This window comes from Pelmatolapia mariae, linkage group LG8 (genome assembly GCF_036321145.2).
Source record: "Pelmatolapia mariae isolate MD_Pm_ZW linkage group LG8, Pm_UMD_F_2, whole genome shotgun sequence".
NCBI classification, from domain to species: Eukaryota; Metazoa; Chordata; class Actinopteri; order Cichliformes; family Cichlidae; genus Pelmatolapia; species Pelmatolapia mariae.
Window position 1 is genome coordinate 10,531,331 of NC_086234.1, and position 17,809 is coordinate 10,549,139.

Below are 17,809 nucleotides of genomic sequence, written 5' to 3' on the forward strand. Positions count from 1 at the left end.
TTGATGTAATCAGTCTTTATTATTTGATAGTCTATTTATATTCTGTATATGTTTTTCCTATTTCACAATAGAGTGCTACCTAACACAACCTTTATAGCAGTGACTGCAAGATCGCAGCAGTGTAGCGCCAAAAGAGTTCCATGTATGAGCCTATAATAAATTACGGGGAAATAAATTTCAGCCCATTTAAGATATAAAATTGCCTCTGCAATAGCCTGGTTACCTACAGAGGTGGGAAAAGTATAATCGTTCTGTACTTAGGTAGAGGCACAGATACTAGTGCCAAACCCTCACAAACATGGGGAGAACATGCAAACTCCACACAGAAAGACCCAAGGACGATGGTGGAATTGAACTCAGTTCCTCCTTACTGTAAGGCAACAGTGCTAACCAACGTGCTGCTTCAAACTGCTTACTCAAAGGAAAAATTAGCCTCTGAAATATACTCAAAATCAAAAGTCAAAGCTCTTTGGAGAACATTACTAGCAGCTATTTTTGTGCAAAGCTAAGTGAACACTGTGCTGTATGTATTATATTATTAATAACAGTAAATGTGAATAAAGACTTTATTTCAGTCTAAGGTTGAATCCTAATACATTGGGTGTACCTTGCCTGTTGTCCTATAGGTGCTGGGAAAGGTTCAAGTCCCAGGTCTCCATGCAGATGTGAGTTATGTATATATGGAAAATAAAACCAGAAAATGAACTGCAGAACAATTCTCTTTCCATACCAAAAGATTCAAAAACCATTTTAGATCATGCTTGTAGGCTGCCAACTTGTAGAAAGAACAGGGAGACTGAAGTAAGCAATAGCTGAGGACAGCCATTTCTAGTCCTGTCACAGACATCTGAGTTGCATGAATTTTGTACATATGGAATGCTCAGTGAAAATTTTTTTTTTTTTTTTTTTTTTTTTTTTAAAAAGATGTCATTTTTGAAATGAATATCTATTCAATACAGGGATCTGTCTTTTGACCATGACTAAAAAGAAAGTCACATTTCCTGTCCTCCAACATACTGAGCTTTTTAACATTGTTATCAGAATTCATCCTTCCCCGTGATAAAAACCCTGACATTCCCCACTATTCCAGCAGTTGTGCTATTGGCAGAGAGACAATACCTGTACAGGAAATTGGCAATCAAGTGTTCTTAAGTAAACCATGAAGCCGAGAACACCACCAACTATCGCCTTTTCCCTGTAAAGGAAAGAGGCGATGAAGTAGTGTCAATTACACCATAAAACTGATGACACAGTCCCATTACAGGATGGTGTAGTGACCTGGATGGATCAAGCCGTCACTCAGCATGCTAATGTGGAGAAGCTCAGTGAATTCACCATGCATTGCATCAGATTGTGTACAGTTCCAAGTTACCATTGCCAGCTCACATTTCCGGTAGGCAACAAAGCCCCAAGCACCAATTTGGTCAGTGTTGCATAATGACAGTCTTAAAAGCTTGCCGAGTATCCTGTTATGTGCATCAACCATTTTCTAGGTGGTTGAACTGTATGAAACCAAGTGGTGCATTTAAAACTCATTGCTCAAACTGAAGTTACAATAAAGCAGCCTTTTTATTGCAGCACACATTTTAAGACCAAGACATTACATGGACCCACTCCATCGTCAGACCCCAGCCTTGGTCTGGCTGTTGGCTGGCAGTGGCTTGCCCATGTGGATCCCCACTGTGAGGCCAGACTCTTTGCTGGCATATTTCTCTTTGACCTCAGGCTTCAGGAAACCCTTCTCCTTGTCAAAGTAATCCAAGGGAGCAAAGTACACAGTGGCTTCCCCACAGAGGTTTTGCAGTCGTGTGCGCCAGCCCTCCAGCATGGAGCTGCGAGATTCAGGAGAACCAGCAGCAGGATCCCAGAAGATCTGAGGGGCAAAAACCTGGAAGCCACAGTAGTTCAGGATCCCGTTCTGCACACAGGGAGGAGCAGCTGTTACCACATGACAGATCATTTAATGCTTGGCTCTGTTTATAGCGAGACCTCACCTGCAGTGGCCACAGTGTGACGTTGATGTCACCATTGATGCCAGTGTCACTGTACACAGATTCAGGACAGTCAGTGGTGAAGGACAGCATGGCTTTCTTGTCCTGTACAGAGAGCAAGGAGTGAGCAAAGGGAGAGGACACAGCCTGAACACAGACATGTTGGTGGAGCTCTCACCTTGAAGATCCCCTCACTGTACCGCTTCTCCTGTGCGTAGGCAAAGCCCAACACCCGATCCATCCACCCCTTCATGATTGCAGGAACAGATGACCAGTACATGGGGAACTGGGAACACAGGTTTCATGGTCATTTTGATGTGTACACCCTTCAGCTGACAACAAAGACGATTCCAGTCAGACACTACCTGAAAGATGACAAGGTCTGCCTCCTTCAGCTTCTCCTGCTCTTCTTTGATGTTATCTGCAATTCTGCCCTCCTCCCATGCCAATTTAATCTGATCTGCATAGCATCCCTCTGCATTCTTCACACCGCCTGCAACAAAAATCTAGCGTTTGCATCTGAAGAGCAATCAAAGCATTGCTATACCTGCAGGATATTTATATACCAGTGATGTCCTCAGTAGTAGCAGCAGCTTTGAACTTCATGGCGTACAGGTCAGACACCTCTACAGTGCAGCCTTGAGCAGTCAGAGCTGCCACAGCAGCATCTTTGGCAGCAGCATTGAAAGAGGTAGGGCTCTCATGGGCATACACAATCAGCACTTTCTTGGCTGCAAAGCCAAAAAAAATAAATAAAAATTGATAGATTTCCAGTCAGATCACAAACATACAAACATTTCACATTGTTCAAAATAAGAGACCAAACAAGTTTCAGCAGTTACCAGGAAGAAAAAGTCTTACCCATTCTCAAAACTGGTGCACAACAGTAAATGATAAGCTTTCTATCTAGCTGGTATAATAAGAGAAAAAGGTGCCCATACTGAAGTAAAACACAGTCTGTTGCTTTTATACACACTTCGAGCACTACTTCACACAGATGCTGTTAATCAGCAATCAGCCTAATGAGTCAGCCAGCTGCTACTGCGGGATTTTCTCTCAGGTTTCCCATTTTGTGCAGAAACTTGGGCATAACTCTGAGATTAACCTAAACCTTCAGCCCAGTTCAAACACAAGATGAATTTATGAGTCATATTCATCTTAGTTTCACTCGTTCTACAGTGCCATCATGTGGTCCTTTCAGTGTAGAAGCTATGGTACATGGTTTAAGTCACCATAACGTACCTTCTTCTAGAAAGTTGATTCTGTTCATCTGGATGGTTTGTTTATAGTGGAAGGAACATTTTGTCAGTCATCCATGTGAGCTCATTAGTGAGAATCGGCTGATTTGAGGTTTTTCCAACATTAGAAACGCACCTTTGCACAATGTCTCAACGTTCCATCACTTACTTGCAACTGGCCATGAGGTCAGTCAGTATGTATGAATATGCAAATTGTCATGACCATAGACCAAGAGCATATTCACAGCGAGATAGTATCTGCAACCACAGCACCCTTCCTCGGTTCCCATTTCAGATCAATTCAATTCAGTTCAGTTCAATTCAATTCAATTTTATTTATACAGTGCAGTTTTAAATACTCTTGGAGACACAAGTAAGCCTGCGGTCTCAGAGCAAAGAGCTCTAATAGGGTGATATGGTACTAGAAAGGCACTGATGGGGCCTGATTATTGAAGACCTTGTATGTAAGGAGCCAGATTTTGAATTTGGTTCTGGATTTAACAGGTAGCCAGTGAAGGGAAGCCAATATAGGAGAAATATGTTCTCTCTGTCTACTCCCTGTCAGTGCTCTTGCTGCAGCATTTTGGATCAGCTGAAGGCTTTTCAGGGCGTTTTTAGGACATCCTGATAATAATGAATTACAGTCGGCCAGCCTAAAAGTATTAATTAATGAACTATTTTTTCAGCATCACACTGAGAGAGGATCTTTCTAATAAACATATGTGTTCCCTTCCATTTGCGCAATATCTTTAAAGATATTGCGCAAATGGAAGAAAGCAGTCCTACATATTTATTTAATGTATGCATTGAAGGACATATCCTGGTCAAAATGACTCAAAGGTTCCTGACAGTTTTACTGGAGCCCAATGCCATCCATCCAAATAGAATATTATGGTCAACAGTATCGAACGCTTCACTAAAGTCTAGCAGGAGAAGCACAGAGATGAGTCCACTGTCAGAGGCCATAAGAAGATCATTTGTAACCTTCACTAAAGCTGTTTCTGTGCTGTGATGAGCTCTGAAACCTGACTGAAACTCTTCAAATAAGCCATTCCTCTGCAGATGATCTGTTAGCTGTTTGACAACTAAGAGATTACTTTTTAGGTAATAGTTTAACTACCGCTAGCTTGAAGGCCTGCGGTACAGAGCCGATTATTAGAGATGGGTTGATCATATTTAAGATTGAAGCATAAATTAATGGCAGGATTCTTGGAGCAGTCTTGTAGGAATGGGGTCTAAAAGACACATTCGGAGGAATTAATTACTGAAGTTAACTCAGAAAGATTAATTGGAGAAAAAGACTAAATGAATACAAATTGTACTGAAAATAGATGGATATAATATTACGTCTGTGAGATGATTAAAGTTTTGTTTGTAAAGAAATTCATGAAATTATTTCTAGTTATCATTAAAGGAATGGTTGGCTTAACAGAGCTCTGAATTTTTGTCAGTCTGGCTACAGTGCTGAAGAGAAACCTTGACTCTGCGCTCAAACCAGCATTCCTCCCTGTCCAAGATGTGTACATCCTCATCTCTGAAAGAGTGTCCACTGGCCTGTAGGTGTAAATAGACTGCAGAGTCCTGGCTTGACGAGGTAGCTCTTCTGTGTTGTGCCATCCGCTTCGCCAGAGGTTGTTTGGTTTCTCCGATGTATAAATCCTGGCAATCCTCCTGGCCCTTAACAGCGTACAGTATATTACTCTGTTTGTGTCGAGGGACCCGATCCTTGGGGTGGACCAATTTTTGGTGCAGCGTGTTTTGAGGTTCAAAAGTAACCGAGATGCGGCGTTTAAGAGGAAATGTGTCTCAACTGTTCTGATACTCCTGACACATACGAGATCACTAAGGGTTTTGCTTAGGCAGCAGTTGTCAATCTCTCCTGGATTGGTTGGAGCTTTCTTTAGGCCCCTGGTTTGAGCGGGGAGTCAAGGAGGCCATTTACGTGAAAAGGGAAAGACCATCTCTGAATCGAGGAGGGGGCCTAAGGGTACATCTTTCGCCATCTTACAATGCTGTGATTGCAGCAATTCCCCAACTCTCTGTGAATGGTACTCATGGCCATTATCAGTGGGCTTTGATCAATGGGCTTTAATCAGTAAGCTTTGATCAGTGGTTGCTGATCAATGGTCATGACAATTTGCATATTAATGATCAAGGAACTGACCTCTGTGCAAATGTACTGTTTATAAGCTGGGGAAACCTGCAGTCAGCTGAGACTGAAGAAGTCACTTGGTAGGGTGACGAAACGTTTCTCCCATTGAAAACACTACGTTCAGATGAACAGAATCAACCTTTTGGGATTTACTTACCTGGATCATTGAGCATGCATCAAGAGATTTTTAGTTTGTTGTTTAGGAGCTGACACAGTCTCTAAGGGGATTGGGTTTGGAGGATAACAGGAAAAGAGAAGCTGCAGAGAGGCATGTAAGACTGCAGCTCTGCTTCCTGGTCCCAGTTCTGGATAATCACATTTTGGGGGTTTAATCAACTTTGCCAGATTTCTAGAAATGAGAGCTGCTCCATCCAAAGTGGGATGGATGCCGTCTTTCCTAACAAGACCAGGTTTCCCCCAGAAAGTTTCCCAGTTATATAAAAAAATGCATTCATGGACCTATAATAAATCAAAGAAAAATTAATGAACAAATGAGTACTAGGCTTGAGATAGGCTGGCAGCCTGTCTAGGGTGTGTACCGCCTCTTTTTGTTTGTTGTGTATTTTTGTCATTCAAGGACCATGGACATAGAGCCACAACATTGCTCTGTCTAATACTATCATACATGCACTGATTGGAGCACCACAAGAAAGGGTGTACCCTGCCTCATCTTAACGCTTAAAGTACAAGATACTTGTTTATAACTCAGCATGCAAATAGGCTGAATTATTCGACAGTCTGTTTATGTAGTATGTATTGCATATTTTCCTATTTCATATTAGGGTGTTAGCCAACACAACCTTTGTATCATAAATGTGTAGCAACCACATTTATGATAGTTTTTCTATCATAAATGTGGAGAAGCATGAAGCCACTGCTCCAGGAGAGGCTTGAATTCTCACCCTCACCATTGCTCAGCCAAATACTGTCATATAAGTACCGCGCGCTAACCGATTGCGCTACATTCAAATCCAGAGCATTCATGTACCTATTTACAAAATTAAGGAGAAATGAGAAATTTCATACTATAGGATATAAAATGGACTGTACAACAGGCCAGTTTCCTATTTAGGATGTACCCTGCCTCTTGCCCTGTGGGAGTTGGGATGGGTTCCAGCCCCGAATCAGTATCAATTGGTGAATGGAACAAAACCAGAAAATGTATTGCAGAAAAATGAAATTTGGGATGTAATTGGACCCAGTGTTTTTAGGCTGCCAGCTTGTAGAAAGAACAGGGAGACCAAGGAGTAAGCTATGGGTAAGGACAACTATTTCTAATTCTCTCAAAGACATCTTATCTTGGAATTTTGTACATACGAAACTCTAAATAGCTAATGAGTTAAAATGTATTTAGATGTGTCATTTTTGGCCTTCTTTTGACCACTACTGAAAGGTAATGGTGGTACTGGCTGACCACACCCTCATACAGGTCCTTCTCAAAAAATTAGCATATTGTGATAAAGTTCATTATTTCCTGTAATGTACTGATAAACATTAGACTTTCATATATTTTAGATTCATTACACGCAACTGAAGTAGTTCAAGCCTTTCATTGTTTTAATATTGATGATTTTGGCAAACATAACTCATGAAAACCCAAAATTCCTGTCTCAAAAAATTAGCATATTTCATCCGACCAATAAAAGAAGTGTTTTTAATACAAAAAAGTCAACCTTCAAATAATTATGTTCAGTTATGCACTCAATACTTGGTCGGGAACCCTTTTGCAGAAATGACTGCTTCAATGCAGCGTGGCATGGAGGCAATCAGCCTGTGTCACTGCTGAGGTGTTACGGAGGCCCAGGATGCTTCGATAGAGGCCTTAAGCTCATCCAGAGTGTTGGGTCTTGCGTCTCTCAACTTTCTCTTCACAATATCCCACAGATTCTCTATGGGGTTCAGGTCAGGAGAGTTGGCAGGCCAATTGAGCACAGTAATACCATGGTCAGTAAACCATTTACCAGTGGTTTTGGCACTGTGAGCAGGTGCCAGGTCGTGCTGAAAAATGAAATCTTCATCTCCATAAAGCTTTTCAGCAGATGGAAGCATGAAGTGCTCCAAAATCTCCTGATAGCTAGCTGCATTGACCCTGCCCTTGATAAAACACAGTGGACCAACACCAGCAGCTGACATGGCACCCCAGACCATCACTGACTGTGGGTACTTGACACTGGACTTCAGGCATTTTGGCATTTCCCTCTCCCCATCTTCCTCCAGACTCTGGCACCTTGAATTCCAAATGACATGCAAAAGTTGCTTTCATCGGAAAAAAGTACTTTGGACCACTGAGCAACAGTCCAGTGCTGCTTCTCTGTAGCCCAGGTCAGGCGCTTCTGCCGCTGTTTCTGGTTCAAAAGTGGCTTGACCTGGGGAATGCGGCACCTGTAGCCCATTTCCTGCACACGCCTGTACACGGTGGCTCTGGATGTTTATACTCCAGACTCAGTCCACTGCTTCCGCAGGTCCCCCAAGGTCTAAAATCGGTTCTTCTCCACAATCTTCCTCAGGGTCCGGTCACCTCTTCTCGTTGTGCAGCGTTTTCTGCCACACTTTTTCCTTCCCACAGAGGTGCCTTGATACAGCACTGTGGGAACAGCCTTTTCGTTCAGAAATTTCTTTCTGCGTCTTACCCTCTTGCTTGAGGGTGTCAATGATGACCTTCTGGACAGCAGTCAGGTCGGCAGTCTTACCCATGATTGCGGTTTTGAGTAATGAACCAGGCTGGGAGTTTTTAAAAGCCTCAGGAATCTTTTGCAGGTGTTTAGAGTTAATTCATTGATTCAGATGGTTAGGTTAATAGCTTGTTTAGAGAACCTTTTCGTGATATGCTAATTTTTTGAGACAGGAATTTTGGGTTTTCATGAGTTATGTATGCCAAAATCATCAATATTAAAACAATGAAAGGTTTGAACTACTTCAGTTGTGTGTAATGAATCTAAAATATATGAAAGTAATGTTTATCAGTACATTACAGGAAATAATGAACTTTATCACAATATGCTAATTTTTTAAGAAGGACCTGTATTTTAAAGTGCCACATTTCTTCTCTGCTCACATGCTGAAAATTATTACTTGGTAATCTGAGTTCATCCCTCCCCTTGATGAGAAGCACCAACAGTCCCCACAATTCCAGCAGTGGTACTACCGGTAGAGAGACAGTACCTGTACAGGAAAGAGGCGATGAAGTAGTGCCAAGTGAACCATGAAGGTGACGACACCATCACGTTATAGATGGTGTAGTGAGCTGGATGAATCAAGCCGTCACTCAGCATGCTAATGTGAAGCAGCTCACTGGATTTGCCACGCATTGCATCAGTTCTTTGTGTACCATTGCCAGCTCACATTTCTGGTATACAACAAAGCCCCAAGTGTCAATTTGGTCAGTGTTGGATAATGACACCAGTCTTGAAAGCCTACATAGAGAACTCTGTATATGTACCATTTTGTTGATGGTTGAACTGTATGAAACCAAGTGGTGCATTTAAAACTCATTGCTCAAACTGAAGTTACAATAAAGCAGCCTTTTTATTGCAGCACACATTTTAAGACCAAGACATTACATGATCTATTCCATCATCAGACCCCAGCCTTGGTCTGGCTGTTGGCTGGCAGTGGCTTGCCCATGTGGATCCCCACTGTGAGGCCACATTCTCTGCTGGCATATTTCTCTTTGACCTCAGGCTTCAGGAAACCCTTCTCCTTGTCAAAGTAGTCCAAGGGAGCAAAGTACACAGGTGCTTCCCCACAGAGGTTTTGCAGTCGTGTGCGCCAGCCCTCCAGCATGGAGCTGCGAGAGTCAGGAGAACCAGCAGCAGGATCCCAGAAGATCTGAGGGGCAAAAACCTGGAAGCCACAGTAGTTCAGGATCCCGTTCTGCACACAGGGAGGAGCAGCTGTTACCACATGAAGGATCATTTAATGCTTGGCTCTGTTTATAGTGAGACCTCACCTGCAGTGGCCACAGTGTGACGTTGATGTCACCATTGATGCCAGTGTCACTGTACACAGATTCAGGACAGTCAGTGGTGAAGGACAGCATGGCTTTCTTGTCCTGTACAGAGAGCAAGGAGTGAGCAAAGAGGGAGAGGACACAGCCTGAACACAGACATGTTGGTGGAGCTCTCACCTTGAAGATCCCCTCACTGTACCGCTTCTCCTGTGCGTAGGCAAAGCCCAACACCCGATCCATCCACCCCTTCATGATTGCAGGAACAGATGACCAGTACATGGGGAACTGGGAACACAGGTTTCATGGTCATTTGATGTCACCCTTCAGCTGACCACAAAGACACTTCCAGTCAGACACTACCTGAAAGATGACAAGGTCTGCCTCCTTCAGCTTCTCCTGCTCTTTTTTGATGTCATCTGCAAGTTTGCCTTCCTCCCATGCCAATTTAATCTCATCTGCATAGCATCCCTCTGCATTCTTCACGCCACCTGCAACAAAAATCTAGCGTTTGCATCTGAAGAGCAATCAAAGCATTGCTATACCTGCAGGATATTTATATACCAGTGATGTCCTCAGTAGTAGCAGCAGCTTTGAACTTCATGGCGTACAGGTCAGACACCTCTACAGTGCAGCCTTGAGCAGTCAGAACTGCCACAGCAGCATCTTTGGCAGCAGCATTGAAAGAGGTAGGGCTCTCATGGGCATACACAATCAGCACTTTCTTGGCTGCAAAGCCAAGGAGAATAGATTAAATTCCTACTAGGTCAAGAATATTTTAAATCACACTCTATGAAAAAAAAAAACTATTACAACTTCCAATGTTTAATTTAAATAACAATACCAGCAATCATGACAACAGAGAAGAATGGGGGAGGGATAAAAAGAGATACTTACCCATTTCGAAGCAAGTACCTGACTATGACTGATCAGCTTTGCAAGTGGCAAGTAAGTTGTTGGAGATAGCTGCTACTAGTGGAAGGCTTGGCATGGTGGTTTTATATACCTTCTAGCTCTCGTTACTTCAGGTGCTGTCCATCAGCAATCAGGGTCATCAATCAGACAGTTGGCTGATTGATGGCTGGCTCTGAGTACCACTGAATTGGCTCGATATCAGCTAATAGTATTATTAGTATTAGTATTGGTATTAGTATTGCAACAGGTGTCTTACCTTGAGAAATGCAAATATACAATTACCTGGCAGAACACAGGAACTGGATTGTACTTCATAGTTTAAAGCAAATTGGCAAAAGGTGCAATTAAAAAAAAAAATCATGTTAAATGCAAAGTAAAATGATCAAAGTCAGAAGTGAAAAGTATTGTATGGAAACAGATAAAAAAAAAAAGCAGTGGCAACTTAATTGGGAAAACAGTACAAGGGGAAGGCATTTGTATTCATTACTAAATAAAACTGGCACCATACTGTATCAAAGGACCAGTAGAAGAGACCAAGCCATGTTGAGTAGAATCCAGAGTGGGCACAGCAACCTCAATAATACTTTATTCATAACAGAACATTCATTTGGTCTCTGTGAACAATGCCATTAGATTGAGACAGTTAAGCACATTCTTCTGTGATGTAGGAAATTCATTAGGGAAAGAAATGTTACAAAATTATGTAGACTGAATCAATGGAAGCACTATGGAGTTATCTTTTCGTGACCGGACTAAATAAGAGCATCTAGAAGCAGAATGGTTAGTAATGTTAAATGACTGGAGAATCCTACAGGAGGCAGTACTGCATTGTCCTGGATGCCAGCTGTGATAAAGCACCAAGCAAGAAGAAGAAGAAGAAGCAGCAGCAGACCACTGAACACACTGAACAACTCATAGAAGTGGCCTTAAGCATATATGTTCTACTTCAAAACAATGTATGTGTTTTCTTTCACAGGGTTGCCCTCAGTTACTGTCTCAGTGAAAAGAAAGTTAGACGAGATAAGACGGCTTTTAAGTATCTGACATTTATCATTTATAAAGTCAGTTTATTTATATGTGCCACTGTTATATTTTCACCTTCTTTGTGTCAAAGTTGTGTGCTCATTTATGATCCTTTGATTTTCTTATAATTGTCTACTTCTGAGCTCTACAGTACAAGGGAACAATGGCTGACAAATTTGGAGTAGCAAGAACTGCTGCTGCACAAACCTGCACAAACCTTCAGGCCATAACTCAGTCCTCAAAGGAGAGACGAAAACAGTGTAATTGACCAACACCCCTCCACCAACAGCAATATATTTTGCTTCCAAGGAGCCAGACTCTGTTGTAATTTTTCAAAGTGGTCTTTAGCAAAATGACTTTTTGCTAAAGTCAGTTGTTTGTGTCTAATTCTTTGGACATTATCTTCAGGTTAGTGGTTCCATATAATGGATGCCTAACTCAAAGGATGAACCAGTGTTGTGTCTACACATAATGGACAACTTGGCAAAGAAACAACAATAAATTGTATATTTAGGCACTTTGTTACTAGCAGCCTGTTGCCCAAACACATAATTAGTTCCAGTTTCTTCATCTGAATCTATGAAAAATGCCAAAGATAACAGAGTTTGACAGCTAGAAATTTTATTTTTTACCAAAAAGGTGATTCTCAAATAGCTACTAGCCAAGAGCTTATCTTAGTCATATATTAGGAAGTGTCCTTAAAAAATGAGGGAAACTGGATAGTGGAGCACAAAAGAAGAAGTGGCAGAAGTAGTGAAAAGCAGATGGAAAGTATCTGAAATCCCTAAGAAATAGGGGGAAAAGCAAAGACCTGATACAGAACCTGAGAGATGCATCAGGCCCTTTAGCTGAACCATCTACTGTTCACTGAAGGCTCATCAGAAATGTTCTCAGTGGATGGCTAGCTGTCTTTCCCCAAATGGGGAGAAAAGGTTGAGGTATGCCAAATTACACAGAAACTGAAGTGAAACATCAGTGGTATTGGGTCTCATGGAGTGATGAATCCAAATGTGAAAATTTTATTCACGTTATTGTCAATATGAGGTCAGGAGAATGGTGAACAGTGAGTATCCATGGCCACCTGTAAAACATGGTGGATGCCACATCAGTGTCATGGTCTGGGGCTGCTTTTCTGACAGTGATGTTTGGATCCACAATGATATAAAATCTGGAAACTTCAGACTGGCAACATTTTTCACCATAACAATGATCCCAAACACATTGCCAATGAAGCAACGCAGACCTGGATAGAAAAACACACACTGGAACACTATCAGTCATTGATTAGCATCCCCAGAGCCCAAAACTCAACATTACTGAAGCAGTGTGGGATCATCATCAAAGAGAAAAGAAAAAAAGGCAGCTAACATGAAAAGAAAAGCTTTGGTGTGACCTCCAAGTGACCTGGAGAATTATTCCCAAAACTATTATAGAAATAACAAGAAAGCTTTCCAAAGAGAGTTCAGAATAAAGGTATCATACAAATATTGCCAAGTTTGTTAAAATTGTACATGCTCTGTTTTTGCCTCATGTACTGTATTTCCATGTAAGTTTGCACACATTTCAGTAAGTAGCTCCACTGATTTCCTATTTTCCTAACCACCCCTTATATAAATTAAAAAAAAGGGGTGGTTCAAGATGTTCCAAAATCTTTCAAATATCTGCTCTAGCTACCATAAATAAAGCCATTTACAAAAGTATTCCTGCATAAAATTGCACACTTTGAATGTTATCAGCCCCAAACACCACTTGGTTGTTTTAGTCACTAAAGTAGGTTGAGAGTCAGTGGAGTCAATGCTCTGACAAAAACACTTTCGAGGATTATGTATGAGATATAAGAGAAAATATACTGTATGCCAATGTTTAAGGTCTGGTTTGCTAGACACATGTAATTAAAACTTTAAACTTTACTGTTGATGCTGGGAGTGACTCAGCTAGGGAGCATATTAGCATGACCATGTTAGCTGCTAGCAGTGACAGAGAGTTAGAAATATGTCAACGTTAGTTTTACAGTTGAAAAGAAAAGTCAAAAAAGTGCTAAATTACTGGCACAGGTGGCAGGACTTAAGAGTCCTGTGAGGCCTCCGGCAGCTCTCATGGGTGTCTCCACTCATAAATGGAGTCGGTATACTACTCTGTAGGCTCTGGAATACAGATTGAATCTTAACATATGCCAGCAGTGGGCAGGGAATGCTAGACATTAATGAGGCTAAGTTATACACAGCTAAAGTCATCATAATACTTTAGCTATGATCAACATATATTCTGGCTTTTTTTGTTGTAAAAAACAAAGTCAGATGTATTAACAATACAGGATAATTAAAATAAAATAGTTCTGTAACAAAGCGTTCATGGTATGAAACTACATTGTCTAATTACTCTGCATATTTTGATCATTGTGGTGTGCACACTGCTGTAACAATCTCTGCTTATGCGGGTGGCAGTAGTCCAAAAAGGCTTTTTTTATCATCATGAACTTTTAACCTTTTATCATCAGTTGAGGGTCAGGCTCACAACCTCGGCATTGCTCTGCTGAATACTGTTATACAAGTACCGCGCGCGCTAACCGATTGCGCCACTGGAGCTTCAGACAAGTTGTTTCCCTGTCATAAATCTATTTAAGTCAGCATTTAACATTTCCACTTACAGCACTGGGGGTAGTGCCAGTTTTAGATTCAGATATGCATGGGCTTGTATAAACACGGTTCAAAGGTTAGGACTGCATACTCATTATGGAAATGGGTCTACTCCCATTAGTAGTTTGAGTTGGGGACTGTGCCCAGGTTATTCAATTCTGTGCAGTAAAGGAGTCCGTTTCTAGGATTTTCTTGACCTCAGCATGGTGATTAGCTCTCAAACTATAACCCAGTATTCCGATTTTGTTGCAAATAGCATATTGTAGAAGACTAATCAAGTCTGTTTGACAAAGCCAGAAAAAGTCACTGGCTTTGTCAAACGGACAAAAGCCAGTGCAGCCACCAATTGCACCAACCCACTTAGTCGCGCAGACTGGTCAGCACAATAACACGTGTTCGGTGGCAACTTGTGTCAAGTGATGAATATAAATCAATGATGCATCAGACTAATCAGGTCAGCCTGAATAAGAACAGGCATCTCCATAGAAGTAGTCTCTATACTAACTTGCTATGCAGGGTCGTCAGTGAATACTTGTAGGTGGCAAGTTACTTTAAGTCATTGTGCAGTAGTAGTGTCCAAATTACTGAACTCAAAACCACTTTACACACATTATCCAGTTACAACTTGAGAGCAGTGATTCATTAATAGACTATGCTCAAAAATCAGAATAAAGCAGGCTTTTTATTGCAGCACATTTTAAGACATTACATGGACCCACTCCATTGTCAGACCCCGGCCTTGGTCTGGCTGTTGGCTGGCAGTGGCTTGCCCATGTGGATCCCCACTGTGAGGCCACATTCTCTGCTGGCATATTTCTCTTTGACCTCAGGCTTCAGGAAACCCTTCTCCTTGTCAAAGTGGTCCAAGGGAGCAAAGTACACAGTGGCTTCCCCACAGAGGTTTTGCAGTCGTGTGCGCCAGCCCTCCAGCATGGAGCTGCGAGAGTCAGGAGAACCAGCAGCAGGATCCCAGAAGATCTGAGGGGCAAAAACCTGGAAGCCACAGTAGTTCAGGATCCCGTTCTGCACACAGGGAGGAGCAGCTGTTACCACATGACAGATCATTTAATGCTTGGCTCTGTTTATAGTGAGACCTCACCTGCAGTGGCCACAGTGTGACATTGATGTCACCATTGATGCCAGTGTCACTGTACACAGATTCAGGACAGTCAGTGGTGAAGGACAGCATGGCTTTCTTGTCCTGTACAGAGAGCAAGGAGTGAGCAAAGAGGGAGAGGACACAGCCTGAACACAGACATGTTGGTGGAGCTCTCACCTTGAAGATCCCCTCACTGTACCGCTTCTCCTGTGCGTAGGCAAAGCCCAACACCCGATCCATCCACCCCTTCATGATTGCAGGAACAGATGACCAGTACATGGGGAACTGGGAACACAGGTTTAATGGTCATTTTGATGTGGACACCTGATCACAAAGACATTGCCGGTCAGACACTACCTGAAAGATGACGAGGTCTGCCTCCTTGAGCTTCTCCTGCTCTTTTTTGATGTCATCTGCAAGTCGGCCCTCCTCTGATGCCAATTTGATCTCCTTTGCATAGCAGAAGTTCTCAGCATTCTTCACGCCACCTGCAACAAAAATCTAGTGTTTGTATCTGATGAACAAAGCAAAGATGTTTTAATACCTGCATGATATTCATGTACCAGTGATGTCCTCAGTAGTAGCAGCAGCTTTGAACTTCATGGCGTACAGGTCAGACACCTCTACAGTGCAGCCTTGAGCAGTCAGAGCTGCCACAGCAGCATCTTTGGCAGCAGCACTGAAAGAGGCAGAGCTCTCATGGGCATACACAATCAGCACTTTCTTGGCTGAAAAGTCAAAGAGAATAGATAACACAAAGTGCCCATTAGATCAGAACCAGTTCATTAAAGCACTGAAAATAAAAGACAACCATCAAAAATACTTACACATTCTGACACAAGTGCTCCGCTGTGACTGATGATGCTCACAAGTCAATAGTACTACAATGGGAAAAGCTGCTACTGGTGTAAAGCTCAGTATCCAGGTTTTATACACCCAATGGGCTCTGCTTCAACCAGGTGCAGTCAATCAGCAATCAGAGTCATCACTCTGCCAGCTGGAAGTGGGGGATTTTCTCTAAGGCCTCTCATCTTCAGATCTTTTTGTCTTTTAACTGTATGGACACCAAGCATGCGTCACTCCTACAAGATGATTAAAATTAGTTTTTCAATGTCTGTCATTTAAAAGACATGAAAATGAATCATCTTTCAGAGAAACTGATGTCGTCACCATGACATGAATGTTATCTAAGGGTTAATTAATTCTATTAGATGTTGAAACGAGGAGCTAAGCAATTAAACAGGGGAATGATCTTTGTTAATCTATATACTTTTGCAAAATTAGCGGCAAGATAAAAGTTTGTAGCTATTACAGATATTATGAAAGCAGCCGTAAAATATTATTACTAAATCCTTCATGCCTGTAGCTGGAAAAGCAAATTATAACATGTCAAGTTCAATCTGCTACAGATCGCATAGAAAACATAGGTTGAGAAACCATCAAAACAATCGCAACAGTTAACTGTGGTCATTCTTCTCTAGCTGCAGGCTGTGGGGGGAGCATAAGCTGCAGGTTTAAAACCTTTTTAAACAGAACAACGGGGGTGCAACAAAGCGTGCACATGTACACACAGTGAAGTCTCTCAAAGAAAGCTGCATGCTCCCACTAACATGATTTATATTCTGAAAACACTCCTCATTCTTCACCACTGTGTCAAATTGCCATATTTTGTGGGGGTATATTATGGCAACCTCACGCAGGCCACAGTGTGTATGAGGCCCCATCTATCACATACAACCCCCCCCTCTCGAGAACAACACAAACAGACACACAGAGGCAGAGAGATGGAGTAGGCGGCTGGTAGACAAGGCAGAATGTGAGTGTATAACACCACCAAATGACTCTCTCTGACAATGGACACCATTATCTGGCACTGCGTTGTTTTTCTCTTTTATTGGTCTCAGCATATTCATAGTTCAACACATGACATACAGGAAACACTAACATAAACATTCTGACTGAAAGAAGAAATCAAGTGACCCATCGGTCAGCTGAGGCTCTCACCTCAAAGACATGCGGCGGCAATGCCAGTTCTAAAACTCAGAATAAACACACCTTGAGGCCGGATGCGCTGGCGGGCAGCTTTTTGAGGCAATTTGGCGGTACAGCAGGGGGAGAGAGGTTTGAAATCAGTAAAAATGCAAGCGTTAGCTTTAAAGAACAAAAAGCAGAGGATGTTAGCACATAGCAAACAGCTGCTGGCAAAACCGCATGTATTTTTATGCCTCAAAAAGTTGCCGGGACATCACAGCCTTGAGGGAAAAGTGACGGATCCATGCCCTTTTCTGCTGCAAAGGAAGTGCTTTAGTACCCATGTTTGGGATAGGTAGGTAGAACTGGCCATAGAAAGAAGATGAGTTCAATTTACAGTGATGTAATGAGATATACAATATATTATACAGCGGTTTATGTGGGAGGTTTATGTTGTTTGATGTAAGCTGGCTCTTAATTTCTCTGCCTCATTATACTTCAAGCAGATTCATCATGAGTAACATAGTTTCTTGGGTAGAATTATACACATTTTCTGTTGTTTTTATTGTTGTTTTTAAGAGGGCCTGTTATGCATTTTCTTATGTTATGACATATATATATAGAGAGAGAGAGAAATTACAAGTTTCATGACCATATTAAAGAGGATCTGTTCTATTCATTTGTAGTCCGTATTTCTATTCCTGGGCACTCCTAAAGTACCTTTTAATAAAAACAGCTCAAAATAATCCTTATTTATATTTATTTGATCCTTTTTGCAGGCCTTGCTTTGTCCTCTGAGTGAAACAAGTTGTTTAACTGTGTCGCCGCTCCATGTAAG

At 41.9% G+C, this 17,809-nt stretch overlaps 3 protein-coding genes across 3 annotated transcripts; all 3 read right to left on the minus strand.

Annotated features, from left to right (window-relative positions):
• Window positions 1-1,621: 1,621 nt before the first annotated feature.
• On the minus strand, window positions 1,622-2,856 carry LOC134633491 (ribosyldihydronicotinamide dehydrogenase [quinone]-like). The gene is made up of 6 exons (XM_063482324.1): window positions 2,853-2,856; window positions 2,558-2,722; window positions 2,357-2,484; window positions 2,170-2,277; window positions 1,995-2,096; window positions 1,622-1,918 (listed from the first exon to the last, which is right to left on the minus strand). Exons 1-6 carry the CDS (start codon window positions 2,854-2,856, stop codon window positions 1,622-1,624), a joined length of 804 nt encoding a protein of 267 aa, XP_063338394.1.
• Window positions 2,857-8,957: 6,101 nt separating this feature from the next.
• Window positions 8,958-10,228, minus strand: LOC134633492 (ribosyldihydronicotinamide dehydrogenase [quinone]-like). The gene is made up of 6 exons (XM_063482325.1): window positions 10,225-10,228; window positions 9,892-10,056; window positions 9,691-9,818; window positions 9,508-9,615; window positions 9,331-9,432; window positions 8,958-9,254 (listed from the first exon to the last, which is right to left on the minus strand). The coding sequence occupies exons 1-6, from the start codon at window positions 10,226-10,228 to the stop codon at window positions 8,958-8,960; spliced, it is 804 nt and encodes a 267-aa protein (XP_063338395.1).
• Window positions 10,229-14,589: 4,361 nt separating this feature from the next.
• On the minus strand, window positions 14,590-16,049 carry LOC134633215 (NAD(P)H dehydrogenase [quinone] 1-like). The gene is made up of 6 exons (XM_063482090.1): window positions 15,828-16,049; window positions 15,564-15,728; window positions 15,358-15,488; window positions 15,178-15,285; window positions 15,001-15,102; window positions 14,590-14,924 (listed from the first exon to the last, which is right to left on the minus strand). The coding sequence occupies exons 1-6, from the start codon at window positions 15,829-15,831 to the stop codon at window positions 14,628-14,630; spliced, it is 807 nt and encodes a 268-aa protein (XP_063338160.1). The 5' UTR covers window positions 15,832-16,049; the 3' UTR covers window positions 14,590-14,627.
• Window positions 16,050-17,809: the final 1,760 nt, after the last annotated feature.